The following is a 17306-nucleotide window of genomic DNA, read 5'->3' as shown; positions in this document are numbered from 1 at the left end:
TGCATTTCAGACAGTGAAACATGCTATGTTTCAGGCAAAGAAGAGGAGAGGGGATAAGAACACATTCAATTAAAGAACAAAATGCATTCAATTTTGCAAAAAGAAATCTTGGAAAGAGTCACGAGAAAGCACGGACAGTTGGTTCCCATGGGCGCCCGTCACTGGGGGCGGGGAACCACCTGGGGGGAGGGCAGACAGACCGAGCTAGTTCCTGTGTCTCTTTTGTTTGTTTGTTTGTTTAAGACTTTATTTATTTATTTGACAGATAGAGAGCAGAAATAAGCAGAGCAGCAGGCAGTGGGAGAGAGAGAAGCAGACTCTCCCCTAAGCAGGGAGCCTGATGTGGGGCTTGATCCCAGGACCCTGGAATCATGACCTGAGCTGAAGGCAGCGGCTTAACCAACTGAGCCACCCAGGTGTCCCCCTGTGCGTCTCTTGATAGCATTTGATGTTTTAAAATCCCGTCTTAAGAGAGCCGACACTATGTGCGGGAGGTGAGGCATGAAAAGTAAAGAGGGCGCCCAAAACCTCAGTAACCAAGATAAATACTTTAATGAAGTATTTTTTAAAAAGCACAATTAATGTGAACAAAAGAACACCCATGAACAAAATACTGAAATTTTAAGTAGAGATTCATTAACAGTGCTGAGTTAGAGCCTGAGGCAAAAGGAAAAACCAATAATATGGATTCCATCTTTGAAAGTTTTCACAGTAAATAATGAAGTCGCCTATCCTGGATGGCCGAGGTTTCCCCAGGGCCTTAGGAATACCTTCCTCCTCCCCAAGCCCTCCAGATCGGCGCCATGCCCACCATTTAAAAGCTTTAGGGGATGCCCGCAGGGTCTACAGCTCACCACTGCCCCCTGGTGGCAATCAGCTTGCACACAACAGCATCTACGGGCTCTTCGCTTAAGCGGACAGGGGTTTACTGAGCGCCCACTGAGGCCGGATCCATCCAGGGGGCTGTATCTCAGGGCCACAGCTCAAGGGAGAGGACAGCACACAAGCCGGCAAAGCTTGGCACATGGCAGGTGAGACAAGCCGCCTGACTGCACGTTGAGGGGCAACTCAGGTGGGCCAAGGAGGGCCCTGGGGAGGAAGTGGCACGGAGCTCTGGTCCGAGGTGTAAGCAGCTGCCAGGGGTGTAACCCCCTGGAAGGGGCAGGCAGAGGGCCTCCCTGCTTGGCTTCATCCTAAAATGGTGTCCTTGTTCATTGTACTATTCTTTAAGGCCTTTCATGTGGCCCAAATATTTCATTACTTTTTAAAGGAGCCTCACGAGGGGTGCAGGGAAGGGTATCCGGGGAGAGGGACAGGCACACGCCAAGGCCCACATTTTGAGAATTTAAGTGCCAGGCGCCCTGCTTGCCTGTGGCATGATCTCATTTTAGCACTAAGTCCCCAGGAGAAAGGCACTAACATTACTCATTGTGCAGAGGGGGAGGTATTTGCCCAAGGTCACACTGATAGAGAAATTTAAAGTGCTCAGGCCCTGCAAGGAGGGAGCAGGAGAGGGGGCGAGCGGAACTGGGGACAGGAAGAGACTGGGGCAGAGAGCGCAGCAGAGAGAACTCCAGGCTTCTGCTCTCAGGGAGGGATGTTCCTGGCTCCCCTCTGGCCACTGCTGTTGGGGTCTGCTGTGGACTGGGGTTGGGGGGGTGGATAGTGGAAGTGGCTGGGGTGGGCTGCAGGCCAGAGGAGATGGGATCTGGACCCAACTGGAGGCCATGGATACAAAGGGTAGTGGTCAGAGATGGGCCAATGCTTCTGAATGGGGCAGGGGGCCTGGGGGCCAAGCCGGAGAGTGGGGGGTGGGGCTGAGAACTCCAAGGTAAAGGAACCCTGGGGAAGAATGTTGTAGGCAGTGGAACAGCGTGGGCAAGAGCCTGGAATCCGAACAGAGGGAGCTGCCCAGACAGCTGGAGGATAAAGCCTGAGGCACCGCAGGCCAGGCCTCCAACACTCACTGGGTTTCCCTCCCACTCCACGAGAAGAGCTGTGTCAACAGCCCTCGAGACGCCCCCCTGAGCATCTGAAATCCTTTATTGGAAGATCATTGCTGTTTACCATATAGAAGACTCCGACAGCAGATGAACAGTGAAAACAGAGCCCATAGTGACTGGAGCAGGCCTCTGGGCTGGAGACCCCACCCCCCACCCCAGGAACCAGCCTAGCGACCTCCGCCCCTCCCTGGACCCCTAGGCCTTTGGCATAATGCTGATGGGGGAGGGGGTAGCGTCCTGCAGGCAGTGAAGCCCCTTGACTCAAAGCAGAGACTTGGATGAGCACTGGAGGTGGGGGCAGTGGGGGCGGGGACAGGCCCTCTCCCGGCCCCAGGCTGGGCAGGAGCACGAAAGTGGAGGAAGCCAGGAGCTGGGGAGACGGCATCTATTTCTGTTTTCTGAAGAGGGGCACACAGGGGCCTGCAGGCAGGTGGGCAGCAGCTGGGGCGAGTTAGGCGCTGACATCCTTCTTGTCGCCTGGCTTGGGGCCGGCTTCCAGCAAGGGGTCCCCGGGGCCTGCCTCCTCCCCATCCTTGGCCTCGCTGGACTTGGAGTTGGGGACCCAGAGGCCGGAGTCAATGCAGCGCTGCATGTGGTACTTCGCATCCTGTGGGGAGAAGGGTGGCGAGTGAGGCCGGGCTGCCTACCCACCCTCCCCGCCCCCCTACCCCCTGCACATCTTTCAACCTGCTCACTGCTTGTTCTAGATCAGAGCTGTCTAGGGGATTCTGCAATGATGGGAATGGTCTGCAATCTGCACGTGTGGCTGCCAAGTCCTTCAGCCATAGCCAGTGCTGGTGAGGAACAGACCTTTCCATTTCACTTAACATTAACTCAAATTTAAACAGTGTACGTCCAGAATGAGAGCTGTGTTCCAAAAAACTTTACTTTTACAGACAGACATGGAGCTTGTGAACCATAGGATCAAAACCCTCGGTCTAGAGATCCTTTTTCATGGAAGTTTCTAGAAATCCTGGGCCAGGTCCTGCAAGTAGACCCATTTCACAGATGGGGAAACTAGTGTGGCCAACCCAGTGAGGCAAGCAGCAGGCAAGGGGTCAAACCGAGATCTGTGAAGATACAGAGTCCCGTCCACCAGCTCCCAAAAGCAGCAGCAGCTGGGGGCACCTGGCTGGCTCCATCAGTAGAGCACATTGACTCTTGATCTGGGGTCATGAGTTCAAGCCCCACGCCGGGCACATACAGTGACAGCTGATGTGTACCACGTGCTCAGCGCCCCCAAGCATTCTCCAGGTCAGTCTCCAAAGAAACTGTGGTTTCATGGGGTAACCCAGGCTGGGGAGGAACGCCCGTTCCTTGGATGAAGGTGGGGCAACCACTAGGCTCGTAAATGGCCCACAGGGGGGTGACACTCGGCGGCAGGGGACATGCGGAAAATGCCGTGTTCACCTCTGGGGGTGGTCACACAGTAGACGTGTGTGAAAGGAAGCCTGGCTGCCTCCTGTGTGGGCCACAGGGTGACAGGCTCTCCCACGGCAGCCGGGAGCGGGGCTTGAGTGTGGCCCTGGGGCGCTGCTACTCACGGTGGGGTCCATCTTGCTGATGGCATCTTGGAGCATCTGCACATCCTTCACGTCAAAGCATTTCTGGAGTTCCTGCAGGTGCCGAAGGGCTGGGGGTCAGGGCCTAGGTCCCCAGGGGTCCTCCCTGCTGCCCCCTCAACCCTCCACCTGGGGACAGGGGAGCCACACCTCAGGGAGAGACTCATAGACTTCAACGGGGTCCAGGCCGCCGGGGCCCAGGCGCTTCTTGCGCTCCTCCTCCTCATACTCCTTCATGGCCTTCTCGATGCGCAGCTTGGCGCGGCCCCGCACGCGCTCCTTGAAGGCCTCAAGTTCATCGTTGAAGCCCTCCATGTACTGGCGGTCAGCGGTCTGCAGGGTCGGGGGCCGAGAGCTGTTCATGGGGCTGTGAGCCATTCACGGGGCCGTACCCGATTGGCCCGCGCAGGCCCTGCGCAGTCTCCTTGCCAGCTCTGCCATCTCTGCGCTACCAACCACCTGCCTACCTGCACCTCAAACTCAACACGGCTCGCTCGTGCTCTGGACCACTCCGCATGGGCTGCCCTGGCCTCAGCACCCCCAGCCCCAGCACGGGCTGCCCTGTTCTTCCAGGCGCTCAGCTGAGAAGCCCTGAGGCGTCCTCAACTCTGTCCCTCACCCCTGTCTTTCAAACTATCTGGGAGCCGGCCACCGGCCCCTCCAAGCCTCTGCCCTCCCCTGCTACGGCAGGCTCCGATCCCGCGGCCGGGAGTCTGAGTGGCCGCGTGGACACCCCTGCTGCAGACCAAGGCTGGTGCGCCACAGAGAGCCACACCCCAGCCCGGCCCGGCTCCTGGGGACGCTACCTTGATCTTAGTGAAGAACTGCCGGAAGCAGGCCCGGGGATCCACCTTCAGGCTCTTGGCCAGCTCCAGGATGAACTGCATGACGATCGTCTGGTGCGCCACCTGCTCCATAAGCGCGCATTTCTGCGAGAGGGAACAGAGGCACCTTGTCAGCTGTTGTCCCGGAGGTCTCGGGACAACGGCTCCTCCCCAGCCCCGGGGCAGCCTCCGCTCACCTCCTCCACCTCCAGGTCAATGCACCAGATGACCAGGTAGTTGGCCGTCTCCTCGCACACCAGGTGGACGTTGTCTGACAGGTACTTCTGGCTGTCATCCCAGCGGCGGAGCATACCTACGGGAAGGCGTTGGCAAGGTGCTGAAGGGCCCCGGACGCAGAGGGCCGGGCCCTGCCAAGTGCACCCCACGCCCCGGCAGCAGCGGGCCCCCTCCACCCCGCGCCCAACTCACCAAAGTGCTTGATCTGTTTCTCGTACTTCTCCACGAAGGTTTTGTGTTTCTGCTCCCTCACCTCCTCCGACTCCTCCTCCGCCGGCTCTGGCTTGGTATTGACCATGCTCTGTGGTGGGGCGAGAGGGGGAGTGGGCTGGGGCGAGGCAGCAGGGCGCCTCCAGCGGGGCCGGGCGGGCCGAGGCCGCAGCGCCCATCCCTTCCACAGCGGAGGCGGTGCCGGTGCCAGGAGCGTCAGTGTGGCGGGAGCGAGGGTGTGGCAGGTGTGGCCTCGGACTAGGGCCTTCGGGCAGATCAGAGGGGCGGTACCAGTGGGGTGCTTCCCGGCCCAACCCGCACACCTGTCCCTCCACCCCCACCAGCCGGTGCCCACCTTGACCTGCCGCCCACCACCTACCCCTGACGAGCGCGCAGCACCCCGCCCCTGCAGGAGGGGAACCCCCCCGCCCTCCCCACCTTGCTGAAGCCGTCCTTGCTGAGCGTGTCCACGTTCCAGGGCATGTTCTTCTCCTTCTTGCGCATCTCCTCTAGCTTCTGCTCCCAGCTCCGCTCCTCCTTACGCAGCTGCTGAGCCTCGGCCTGCAGCCGCTCGAGCTCCACCTTGCTGCCCTCGCCCTCCGCCACCTCCAGCTCCTTCAGCTTCCGCTGGCACTCGGCCACCTTGCGCCGGCACTCGCGGCAGCCCCTGTCCAGCTCCTCCTTCTCCTTCTGGAACTGCTCCATGCGCTCCACCCGGGCCTGGGGGTAGACACGCAGCCCGTCACTGGGGGGAAGGGCCAGTCCCTGGACCTCAACACCACCCCACCCAGGGCTCTACCCACTGCACCTGGGATGGCCCAGGGAATGCATGCGCCACCCTCTGTGGCCCAGATGGCCAGCTTCCACGCCCACCAGTACAGCTACACACACGTGAGTCTGTGTGTCGTACCCCCCTCCCAGGAACGCTCCGTGCCATCTACCGCACTCCGCAAAGGTCCAAGTCCTATCCGTGACCCACCCACAAGGCTCTGGACGGTCTTCCCCTCCCCTCAGTCACACTGGCTGCCTCACCTTTTCTCCAACCCACTTCCAACCTCAGGGCCTTTGCACTGGCTGTTTCCTCAGCCTGGAAAGCTCTCTGTTCAGATTCCACCCCCCAATACCACTTACTCCCTCACATCCTTACCATCTTGGCTCAAAGGTCACTTTACAGATGAGGCCCTCCCCTGACCACCCTGCTAAAGATGGCAACCTCCCCTTACTCTTGCCTGTGTCACCTTCCTCCTCAGCACTCATTACCTGCTAACGCCTGGTGATAATTATTTACTGTGTTATCGACGCTGTCCCGCTCCGAGGATACTGGCTCCATGGAGGCGGGGTTCTGTTCACTCTTGTGTCTCACACACACCGCACACATGGGAAACATTTGTTGGATGAATAAAGTGATGAAATACTGGATGGGGGTCTCAGGCTCCCCCTCCTCTCTAGAGCTGCCCTCAGGGACACTCGGGTGCCCCTCCTTGCCCAGCAACCTCCTCCAGCCGTCTCTGCCGCCAGCGGAGGCCTGCTCACTGGCCCTGTCCTTCCCTCCCCCTCCGCTACCCAGTCCTCACTACTTCCACTTCTAGATGTCTCTCCAATTCGCTCCCCTCAGGGCACTGCTGCTGGACTGCTGCCAGGACCCCTTCCACTCTGTCTCCAGGCCGGCACACCTCCTTCAGCCTTAGCTCGGGGACCACCAGCCTCCTGTCCCCCTTCCCCAGCTGTTGCTCCCCAGACCGCCTCTTCGGCTGTTCCCCAAGCTCAGATGGTCCCTTTTCATTCCCCCTCTCGCTCAGGTCCCCAGCGGACCCCATGTCACACAGCATGCCCCGTCTGGTCCCCAGGCCAGCTTGGCTCCACCTCCCCCGCCCCCCTAGCTCTCAGCAGTACCTGCTCAATCTCGAACCACTGCCTGAGCCCTGAGAGGCGCCCCTACCTTCCAGCACTGTTCCCTGAAGCTGCCAGGCTCTGAAATACACACATCTGTCTGCAGCCCTCCCTGCCACCCCTACCTAGAGTGCCTGGGTTCACACAGGAACCCTGACCCTTGCCCCAAGCTGTTCAGATAGCACCAAGGCCCCACGGGGGCCTGGGTCCCACTCCCCTCTCCCAACTCTGGGTCTCAGGCAGATGCTGGCCCTCATGGTTCCCCAAATGCCCCAGCTCGCTCTTGCCTCGGGGCCTCTGCATAGGCTGTTCCTTCCACCTGCAACTCTCTTCCCTTTGCTCCACTTACTCTGCCCTCAGGTCTCAGCTTCGACAGAACCTTGTCCAAGTGCCCCCATGCCACATCATTGTGCCCCCAAGGCCCCTTCATGATCCCCAGATAACATGATAAGATGCTGGACGACAGGTGCAGGGCCCCGAATGTGGGGTCATAACCCACAGCCACAGAATAAAGGCCAGGGGTCCCTGGGTCAATCCCATAACCTCTAGGGACCTCCGTTTCCTCAGCTGTCAAAGGCGACAACAGCCCCGGACTCACAGGGTGGCACTAGGAGAAGCAAAGGAGATAAGAAGTTCAAGTCGATAGTGCAGACCTGTGCTGGATGCTCAGCAAGCCCCTTTCCCGTGCTGGCGACTGCCACTACCATCCAAGGGGACAATTTTTTTCTCTCTCTCTGGGGGCCATTCTGGGCCTCAAACAAGAAAACTACTTCAAGCGTTTAGCTCGATTTCCAGCCGAGTAAATGCTCAGTAGCTGGGAGCGGTCAGCTTTGCACAGTCCAGTTACCCGGCTCCACCACTTACTGGCAATGTGACCTTAGCTAAGACACTTAAAACTCTCCAAGCCTTGGGGGTTCCTCTTTGGGAAACGGGGCCTCGGGAGTTAGTCCCAGGAAACTGCCTGCAACCCAGTACTCAGTACTGAACACGCTCCATTGTTACCGCCGTCACAGCCACTGCCACCAGAATGGTCTCCCGACTCACTTCTGGGCCTTCTTGGAGGCCGCATCCCCAGGTTCTAGCACAGAGCCAGGCGGGCGGTGGGTGGGAACCAGGAAACCTGGAGCCTTCTCTCACGCCCCACAGGACTACTACAGTCAATCCCGAATCTCACTTTGCCCATGTGGATAAAGGCCGAGAAGGGCCTTTTCTTGTGGAGGGACCAGAGAGAGCAGCCCTGGGCCCTGCCCGTTCCCCTTCCCGGGATGGGCCTTTGTTGCCTGGGAGGCTCCCTGCCGCCAAGAGGCTGGCATCATCACTGGCCTCAGGTGGCAGCAGGAACCTACCATCCTGCTGACTCCTGCTGGGCCACCACTGAGCTCTTCTCGGTGTCCTCTGAGTGGCCGCCAGGGAGGCCGAAGCTAAATAAAGGCCTCTCAGAGCCGATGGGGGCGGCAGCTCGCCCAGCTGGGGCTTTACACCTCTGGGAGGGGCTGGAGCAGGCTGGGCAGGGCAGACGGGGGCGGGGGGGGCACCCTATCTGCCCTACAGATACAAAACCTGAGGCTCCCAGAACCTTGGTGCCATCCAGTTCCATGAAAGGAGTCACAAGAAACCAGTAACAGCAGCTGAGGCGGGGGAGGGGGGACACGGGGCACGGCAGGGACTGGGAGACTCCCCTGTCCCTTTCTGGATAGCTCTGGAATTTTTCTTTCCCAGGAGCACGGATCACCCGAATAACAACAATGATGCTAACGGCTCAAGTTTACAGAGAGTTTATCACAAGCCAGATGAGGTCTATCCCAAGGACATCACACAAGTTAAATAAATAAAGTAACTCCTCCTACCTAAAGACCCTTTCAGGCAGATACCCTTAGTAGTCCCAGCTGGGGGAAACTGAGAGACCCGGAGATCAAACAACCCGCCAGAGGTCACGCAGTAAGCCAACGGATTGGATTCCGGACCCAGGACTGGACCCCAGGCGTGCCGGCTGGTACTCAGAAGCGCGCCAGGCTACCTTCTCACTAATCCCACCTCCCGCTCCCATATGCTTACTCCGTCCCAGGCCCTGAGCCAAGTTCTTGTCGTGCCTAATCTCATTTCATTCTCAAGTTGGTCTCCCCGGGCAGGGAAAGTACAGCAGTAAACGGTAGGGCTGGGATTAGAACCCAAACTGGCCTGTCACAGCTGGAGATGCTTATCTCCCCTCCCCCACCCCCACTAGGCTCCACTACAGCTCCAGGGTCCTCAGCAGGAAGGGAAAAGGTCCTGTGCAAGGGGGGAGGAAGGCGTGGTGGAGAGGATGACCTCTGCAGGAGAGGGGGCGCTGGCTTTCCACCCAGCAGGACCAAAATGTTCCCAATACAGCTGTATAGATTAACCTCTTTATGTGAAAGAAGTAGGTGTTCCCAAGAATAGTCTTATTAGAGCTCTGCACAGATCTTAGGCATTTCGTAATAAAATGTTACACACAGCAAGAAATAGAAGTGCTAGAACTTTCTTCTTACTCCGTAGCTTGCCTGGCAGGTACACTCCCCTAGAGACTGCTGCGGTAGGGTAAGGATTGGAAATGGGACTAGAGACCAGATGTAGGGACAAAAGACACCACGGAATGGGGAAAGGCTGTTCTAGGAGATTCTGACTGGGAGTTGCCTTATGCAAGGGTGGGGTGAGGAATTCCTAACCAGAAGATTCTGAGAGATCCATCGTCCTCAGTGTGAGAGTATACACCAGTACGTTGGTGTAGGAGCTCGGATTTACGGGAGCAAGAGGTTGGACTACTAGGACTTATGAGAGCTGTTTTGTTGGCCTGTGAGCACTGCTGGGCAGGGAGAGAGGCAGGAGGACATCCAGACAGGGTTCTGGGATCTGGATTTGGGGGCAAATAGGTAAAAGAAGGAGTGGTAAATTTGGAATCATATTGGGCGGTTCTCTAGTGAGAGCAGGTACAGTCTGGGTGTCTGAGAGCAGCAGACTGAGCTGGGGTCAGGAGGAAGGCCGGGTGGGTTTGGCTGTTGGACTGGAGTTGGTATAAGGCATTCCAAGGCTGCCAGAGGCTCCTACAGGAAACTGCTGGGGGTGGGTAGTGCCTGGGCCTGCAATACCAAGGAGGGGTAGGGGCTCTGGAAAGGCGGGCCGGAAGCCCTGCGGGGTAGGGTTTCCTGGTATAATGGGAAATGGGGTCCACAGTAAGCGACGCTGAGAGTGGCTGGCATTAGGAAGGCTCCATCAAGTGGAACCGGAAGTTTGTTCTGGAGGGGAAATGGGTTCCAAAACTCCAGGCCTGAATGAGATTGAAGGTCCTGGTGTAGCACCCGTGTACCTTCCAGGGAAGGGGTCTCCTGGCTATGGGTTGGACTCCCAAGCCAGGAACAGAAATCTCTCGGGGAAGAACACAGTTCCTTGTTTTGTTGGGAGGAGGAGTGGGATCTCTGGATCGGATCGGGAATCCTTGTCAAGAACTAGGAAAAATCTCAGAATGAATTCAAAGTATTGAGCATTTGGGGAGGGGCAGATGGTATATCCAAGATCAGAAATGCCTCCCAGAATAGGATCAGGATCCAGACTCTGAGGCAGAGTTCTGCGTGTAAGTGGAAGGTCCCAGAGGGGACTGAGGAGTACCACCAAAGCTTCTCTTAGCAGTTTAGACTCGGAGAGAGGTTCCCTAGGGGTCAAGTGGGAGTTCCATGCAGAAACCGGAGGGGAGGCCCAGGATCTCTGGTAGGGACTCGGCGCCCTGGCAGTTCTGGGGTCTGGAGTTGAATCAAGGAACCCCAAGCGATACTGAAAGTCCAGACTGTGCGTTGGGAATCCCAGGTGTCAATGGCGGGGTCCCCGGCACTACTAGGGGTCAGAACTCTGGAGCGGAGTCCCGAGCGCTGGGGGGAGGGGAGGGAGGCAGGGGATGGACGCGCGCACTCTACCTGGTGCCGCCAGCGGAAGAGGCTGGCCGTGTCGATGTTGGGGTGCGTCTCGTCCTCATCGTCAGACACCTCTATGTGGTCCCACACGCTATAGTCCACCATCTTGCCTCAGCGGCTCAGCCCGCTCCGGCTCCCGGTCTGACTCTGGCGGCGGCAGCGCTGGAGACTCGGCCTGCGGAGCCCCGCCCCTTCCGCTTCCGCCCTGGCGCGCACGTTCCCCGCCCGCGCATGACGTTATATCCCTAGTAACCGCGGTGGCGGCAGTGGCGACCCGGCTTGTCTTAAAGGGTCAGGCGCGTGTGTTCCGGCCCCCGGGAGTCCCCGCAAAGACCCCGCCTCATGGGGCGCGGGACCTCGGCGGGGCATCTGCTGGAGGTATACGGGCTGGCGTTCCAACTTCGAGCCCCCTCATCTCCCGCTGCCCTCCCCCCCCGTGGGCGTTCGCGGCGGCCGCGAGGGGCGGGGCAGGTGGCGAGACTAAAGCCGGGGATTGTCCCCTTCAACCACGCCGCAGTGACGTCAGCCCGAGCATACTGCAGGGGCGGGCTTGGGCGGGAAGACCTCTCCCCGGGCACCCGGAGAGGAGGACCTAACCCCACGCTGGGGAGGGGTGTCTGATCAGAGCATTTTCCCAATCCTAGGGGTACAGCACCCTGCCCTGGGAAGGTCTAAATGGAGGAGAGATATGGCCCTGCCCTTGGGGGGGGGTCGGATGTTGAGGACGATGTGGTCCTGCCTTGGGCGCTAGTGTTTCCCTGGCTCGGGCCACAGCCTCCCCCTCGCGTCACCATCCTCTACCATTCCTAAGAGGAGATTCACGCACATACGCCCCCTCTAAAATCACCCGGACCCCCACCTCCACCCCCCACCCCATTCCCCGGCACCCGACTCCAGTCTGGGGATCTCGGGCTCTTGTCCGTGACGTCTCCCCGTGTGGCCGCTGGGTGTCGCTAATGTCTAGTCAAAGGCCTGTGCTCCAGCCCAGCGCAGCCGGGGGACGGGAAGGGGATCTTGGAGGTGCGGATGGAAGCTTTCCTCGTGGTGGTACTCTAGAATCGTTCGTAGCCCCTCCTCTTTGGTCTCGAGCCCCCTTACGCGGCCGGGGCTCTAAAGACTCCATTACTGCGAGCTTGGGCCACCCCAGAGGCACACTTGCGTGCATCCCAGTACTCGTTTTGATACTGGGATAAAAGGCCGTGTTGCAGCCTAGGGCCAGGATTATCTCCGATTAAAGGGCGTTCCGTGGGGGTGGGTGGGATAGGAGGAGCTCCGACCCCTCGGGTGAGAGGCGCTTTTCCCCAGACTACCCCCGAGAGCGTGTTCGGAGAAAGGGGGCTGGAGGGGATGGATTAAAGTTCTCAAGATGGGGGGATTCCCCTGTCCAGGGAAGAGGAGGGGCCATCCAGACAAAAGCGCCCGCCCGCTGTCTCCCCTCCCTCTCCTGCATCTTTCAAACCCGCGAGAGGGCGGGCGGGGGCGGGGGAAGTCCCCCTCTCCTCCCCCTCCCCCTCCAGCCCAGGCAGTCCAGCATCTCCGCGGCCGTCAAGGCCCCGGGCACGCGCGCGCACGAACCCACACCCCCGCGGGTCTCACAACCGCGCACACACACATACACACACACAACAGCAAACAAAGGGTCTGGACACCCCTGTCCCCTCCCGCCCCTCAGGCCGGAGAGGGCGGGGCATCCCCTCCCCAGCCCCTCTGCAAGGTAAGCTTCCGGGCTGAGAGCTGTGGTTGGGAACCGGGACCTGGCACCCCGGAGGGAGGGGACCAGGACGCTGTGGGGTTCCTCCGCCCCCCAAGAAAGCCAGGGCCCACCAGTACGCCCTTTGAGGGTTTCAGGGCAGCCTCCGGGCTGTGGGTGTGCGGGGAGGACCCCAGATGCCGGAGATTCCCGGGTTTCCGGAGATCTTTCCCTGGCTTCCGAGACCGGGAGCTTACCGGCCCCAGTGAAACGGGATCCCGGGAGCCCGAGCTCCCAAAATTGGGGACAGGGCGCCGGAAGCTTCCCCATCAGCGCCAAGACTTTCCTAATCTGCCAGCACATCATGTCCGGCTGGGTGCTGAGACAGAGCCCTCTGAGTTGCTTTGCACCGACCTGGCGACATCATCAGGGCATCTTCTGCTAAGTCTCCGGTACCTGTGAGGTGGGGGTGGGCGGCTACCCAAGCTTTCTCTGCTGCATCCCACAGCCACACATTACTTAGCTGCGGTGGGACCCCAGTGGCATCAGCTCTGCTTCCCTGAGCTTCAGTTTCCTTATCTGCAAAGTGGGTAGCCACAGCGAGGATTCCCTGAGGTCATGCATGTGAGCCTGCCTTTGCTCTGTCATTGATTTCCTAGCTCATTTCACACATATTTCCAAGCGTCAACTACGTGCCCCAGCACTGCAGCCAGGGAATGGGACTATAGCCACCAGCAAAAAGAGCCATCTGTTTGCTGTGGTTGTACCTAAGGCGGGTGCAGGAGCAAGATCCAGGTGTAAAGAGAGAAAAACCCACTGGTGAATTCAGACTGTAGAGACTAAAATCTAATAGGGCGTAGAGGGTGATGGGGGGGGGTAAGAGTGTGCCAGATGGAAGATTTCTGGTTGGTATCTACCTTACTCATTTACTTCATTCAGCTCTTTATATATGGGCTGGGCCAGAACAGTGCCTGGTACACAGTAGATGCTCGATAAATGTTGACTGAATTAGAAAGGGTATTAGATTATGACTGTTTTCATAGCACTTTAGGTCAGGAAGGAGGTTTATCATGAACCAATCCATCCTCCCTCCCATCGTACAGTTGGGGCAAGTGAGTCCTCGAGACCTGGAACAGTGGAAAGAGCTTGTCAAAGGCAATACAGGGAGTTGATGGAGTATCATCGCTCCCATCAGGTGAGCGTGACTGAAGGAAGGGGAAAGGGAGAAAGTCAAGACCAGATTTGAGCACAGGGCACCCCAGGAACCCATGATCCACAGCCGGCTCCCGCCTCTCTCCACACAGACATAGTCCTACTGTGATGAATAGCTACTCCACAAACATTTATTCAGCATCCACTACTATATGCCTGGTGCCTGGGACATAGCCGGGAACAGAACACAAATCTCCGTTCCCACAGAGGTGTTATCTAATGGAGAAGACAGAAAAAGAAACAACGCAAACAAATAAATATATAACCACAGATTATGATTAGGACTGCGATCTGTGATTGAAATAGAAGGCTGTGTAGAAAGAGTAAAATGGAAGGGCCCACTTCCAGTTGGGTATCCAGGAGGACTTCCTGGAAGAGTCGAATTCATCTTCAAACACACACAACACACACACACACTCACACGCCCTTAAACCCAGATGGACATAATCATACTAAACAAACACCATGTGGGGCGGGAGCCAGCACAGCTAAATAACATGCCTGAGGCCACAGAGCTAGTGAGTGACTGAGCAAAAATTTGAACCCAGAACCTGCATTCCTAACTACTGTGAAATGCTGCCTCCTGCTGTGTCCACAAGAATGTGTTCTCTCTTCCTGCATACGCCTTCTGTAATCACAAAGAGGCACGTCCAGTGTCTTTCATAGACTGATGTGGCTTCGCCCTGTCCCATTTTTCGTCCTGTCCCACGGATTTATATACTCCTGCAGGTATGGTCTGGTTTTAGCTGTGCGGCGCTCACAGACTCACCCAAAGTCCCACCTGCTCAGCGGCACGGTGTATACTCTCATGCGCACATACCTGCATATCCAGGAGAACTGGGTCAAAGAGAACTGCAAGTACAAAGGCCCTGGGGTCTCTGGCGAGCCTTCCTGGCCCTGCTTTAGCTCCAGGCAAAGAGCTAGTTAGTAAAGATTCCTTCTTAGGCCTGAATGCTCAGGGCCAAAGTATGAATAAGGGCCTTTATCCTCGCCTCCTTCCCTCTTTTTGGCCATCTAGGCCAGCATACTTCTGAGGGTGGTGGGCTTGGGTGAAGCTGGTGCTTTCTTGTCCAGCCAGGCCAAGGGCTCCCAGGCTGGGCCGCTAGCTGATCCCACTGACAAGCTGGGGTAAGGAAAGCAGCCCCTCTCTCTTCTCTCGTCTGAGCCTGGTGCCAGTTGCCCAGAACAGCGTGCTCTGCCATCTGGACCCCACCCCCCAGCCTGCCTGCTGCCCAGGGGAGGGGAAGGCAGGCTTAGAGGCACCCCACTACCTTGGGCACTCAGGCCTGTTCGTGATGCCCTGCCTTCCAAGCCTGGGGTTCTGCCAAGGCTGATTTCTGCAAACGTGCTCAGGTGTCCAGACAGTGGTGGGTGGTGTGTGTGTCTCTGCCCCTCTTCCCTGGATTGCAGGGCTCCGCTGGCCATCCACTCCTCCATTCCTTCCTTTATTCTGCAAATCCAGGGCTGCTCCAGACTCTGGGGATCTGGCTACAGGATTCGAAGAGCCCAGGGCAAGGGAAAAAAAAATGCAGGGCCCTTGGTCAAAGTAAGGAAGCATTTCAGTCAACAAGGACAGTGCATTCAACCTTCCAAGCACGGGGCTGTGAGTGATTGTACGGGTCACAGGTCTTTGAAGCCGGTTCTCAATACAGCTAAAACCAGACTGAAAAATCCCCTCCCCTTGTGGATCTCAGGCTGTGGACAGAGATGTAAATGTACATTATGTCAGGGATGATGATGGCTGAGGAGGAAGATAAAGCTGAGAGAGGCCAATGGGATGGAGGGAAGCAGCTCTATCAGGGAACCCTCCAGAATGAGCTGCTTTGAGCAGAGGCTTGAGGAGGTAAGGGCTTCAACTGGATTGATCCGTTCTTTTAAGAGATATAGGTTGAGTGCCTACTGTATGCCAGCATTGTCCTAGGATCTGAGAGCCAGCTGGAGACAGAACAGATCAACATCCAGACCTCAGTGTCCTAATTAAAGGATGGGCAACAGCTGATAAAAATAGTAGTTACATTCTTTATCTCGTTAGAATGTTATAAGTCTATTTTTAAAAAAGATTTTATTTATTTATTTGACAGAAATCACAAGTAGGCAGAGAGCCAGGTGTGGGGGGGGGGGGGAAGCAGGCTCCCTCCTGAGCAAAGACCCCTCCAATGCAGGGCTTGATCCCAGGACCCTGGGATCATGACTTGAACTGAAGGCAGAGGCTTTAACCCACTGAACCACCCAGGCGCCCCTAGAATGTTATAAGTCTAAAAGCAGAGTCTGAAACTCTGAAAGCAGAGTCAAGGCAATCAGGAGGAGTGGGGAGGAACACAGGATATCCAAATCTGGCGTTTTGGGTCAAGTACAAAGGCCCTGAGGTCTGAATATGCCTGATGTCTGCAGAACAGTGACTGAGCTGGTGAGTCTAGGGGGAGAATGGGCAGAGGTGAGGTTTCTGTGAAGGTGTTGCTGTCTTCCATGTCTGTGAGTCAATAATGATGGTAATTGCTATTATTACTGGGATGGTGACTCCCCGTTTTGTGATCACCCACCATGAACCAGACATGTTGCTTAGAACCTCACAGGCAACGCCCTCAGATAAGTATGATTATCATTCCTACTTTACAGATAAGGAAACCAAGGCTCAGAGAGGCTGGGTGACTTGCCCAAGAACATACAGCTAATAAATGGCAGAGCTAGGATTTGAATGCAAGCCTGTCAATGTAATTTTTTTTTGAGAGAGAGAGTTTGCAACCATGCCGTGTGGAGGTGGGGGTTGGGAGTGGAGGAGAGGAAGAGGGAGAGAGAGAATCTTAAGCAGGCTCCACATCCAGTGTGGGTCTCGATCTCAGGATCCTGAGATCATGACCTGAGTGAAAATCAAGAGTCAGGCGCAAACCTGACTAAGCCACCCAGGCACCCCTGTTGGCGTAATATTGGACTCTGAGCCTGGCCCTTATTATATGCCGTTTCTCTGCCTGTCATGGGCTGTCAGTGCATGTATCTGACTTCATACAGAGAGAGGGGGATGCTTCTTTCCCCCGTGTCTATCTTATTCATTCCTTCATTCACTCAGCATCCGTTGAGACCCTGTGTGGGGGACCGTAATGAATGGGTACCACTGATACAGATAATTACAACTCAGAATGAGGAATGCTTTAATGGGGGCAAAATAAGCATCAGTGGGGGCTCAGAACACGAACTGTCTCAGTTTGGCTGAGAAGTGGAGGTGACCTTTAAGCTATCTTTATACATTCATCCATTTGTTCAACAGTTGTCTGTCCAACGCTTGCCGAGGTTGGTGAGATAATGTTTACATTCATTTCTATTGGTTGACACGGAACTGAAATGCTAGTTAGTGCAATAAGGCAAGAAAAAGAAATGAAAGCCATAGTAGGGGGTAAAATAGTAGCAAACCTTGCTAGGAACTTTATAATTATGCTATTATGTCCTCAAAATAATAACTAGACATCAAACAAATACTAAGAGCCTGCTATGTTCTGGATTCAGTTCTAGGCACACTGGGATTATGGTAAGGAATAAAACAGATAAAATATTCTTGCCCTCCTGCAGTTGATATTCTAATGCGGGAAGAGACAATAAGTGTAATAGATAAATCACATAGAATGCTATCAGGTGATAAGACCTGTGAAAATAGAGCAGGATAAGAGGGATTGGGAGTCCTGAAGGGCTAGCAATTAAACAGGGGTGAGGTGGAGAGACACTCCAGGAAAAATGTCTGAAAAGGTGAGATGTGAGCAAAGACCCGA

At 56.5% G+C, this 17306-nt stretch overlaps 1 protein-coding gene across 2 annotated transcripts; it reads right to left on the bottom strand.

Annotated features, from left to right (window-relative positions):
• Window positions 1-533: 533 nt before the first annotated feature.
• CDC37 (cell division cycle 37, HSP90 cochaperone) lies at window positions 534-10869 on the bottom strand. Of its 2 annotated transcripts, none has more exons than XM_082731537.1 (8): window positions 10650-10869; window positions 5275-5556; window positions 4819-5101; window positions 4587-4702; window positions 4372-4494; window positions 3716-3898; window positions 3548-3619; window positions 534-2610 (listed from the first exon to the last, which is right to left on the bottom strand). In XM_082731537.1, exons 1-8 carry the CDS (start codon window positions 10749-10751, stop codon window positions 2455-2457), a joined length of 1317 nt encoding a protein of 438 aa, XP_082587663.1. In that variant the 5' UTR covers window positions 10752-10869; the 3' UTR covers window positions 534-2454. The 2 variants fall into 2 exon arrangements, with proteins under 2 accessions (XP_082587663.1, XP_082587664.1); XM_082731538.1 differs by having other exon boundaries at window positions 4819-4927.
• Window positions 10870-17306: the final 6437 nt, after the last annotated feature.

This window comes from Mustela nivalis (assembly GCF_964662115.1).
Source record: "Mustela nivalis genome assembly, chromosome: 1".
NCBI lineage: Eukaryota > Metazoa > Chordata > Mammalia > Carnivora > Mustelidae > Mustela > Mustela nivalis.
This window is presented reverse-complemented; position numbering and strand designations above follow the sequence as displayed.

Coding starts and splice junctions, on each gene's coding strand:
- CDC37 (XM_082731537.1), bottom strand. CDS start 10,751: ATGGTGGACTATAGCGTGTGGGACCACATAGAGGTGTCTGACGATGAG. Junction 5,102..5,274: donor GCAAGGACGGCTTCAGCAAG/GTGGGGAGGGCG, acceptor ATCTGCCCGAAG/GCCCTAGTCCGAGGCCACAC. Junction 4,703..4,818: donor GAAACAGATCAAGCACTTTG/GTGAGTTGGGCG, acceptor GCCTTCCCGTAG/GTATGCTCCGCCGCTGGGAT.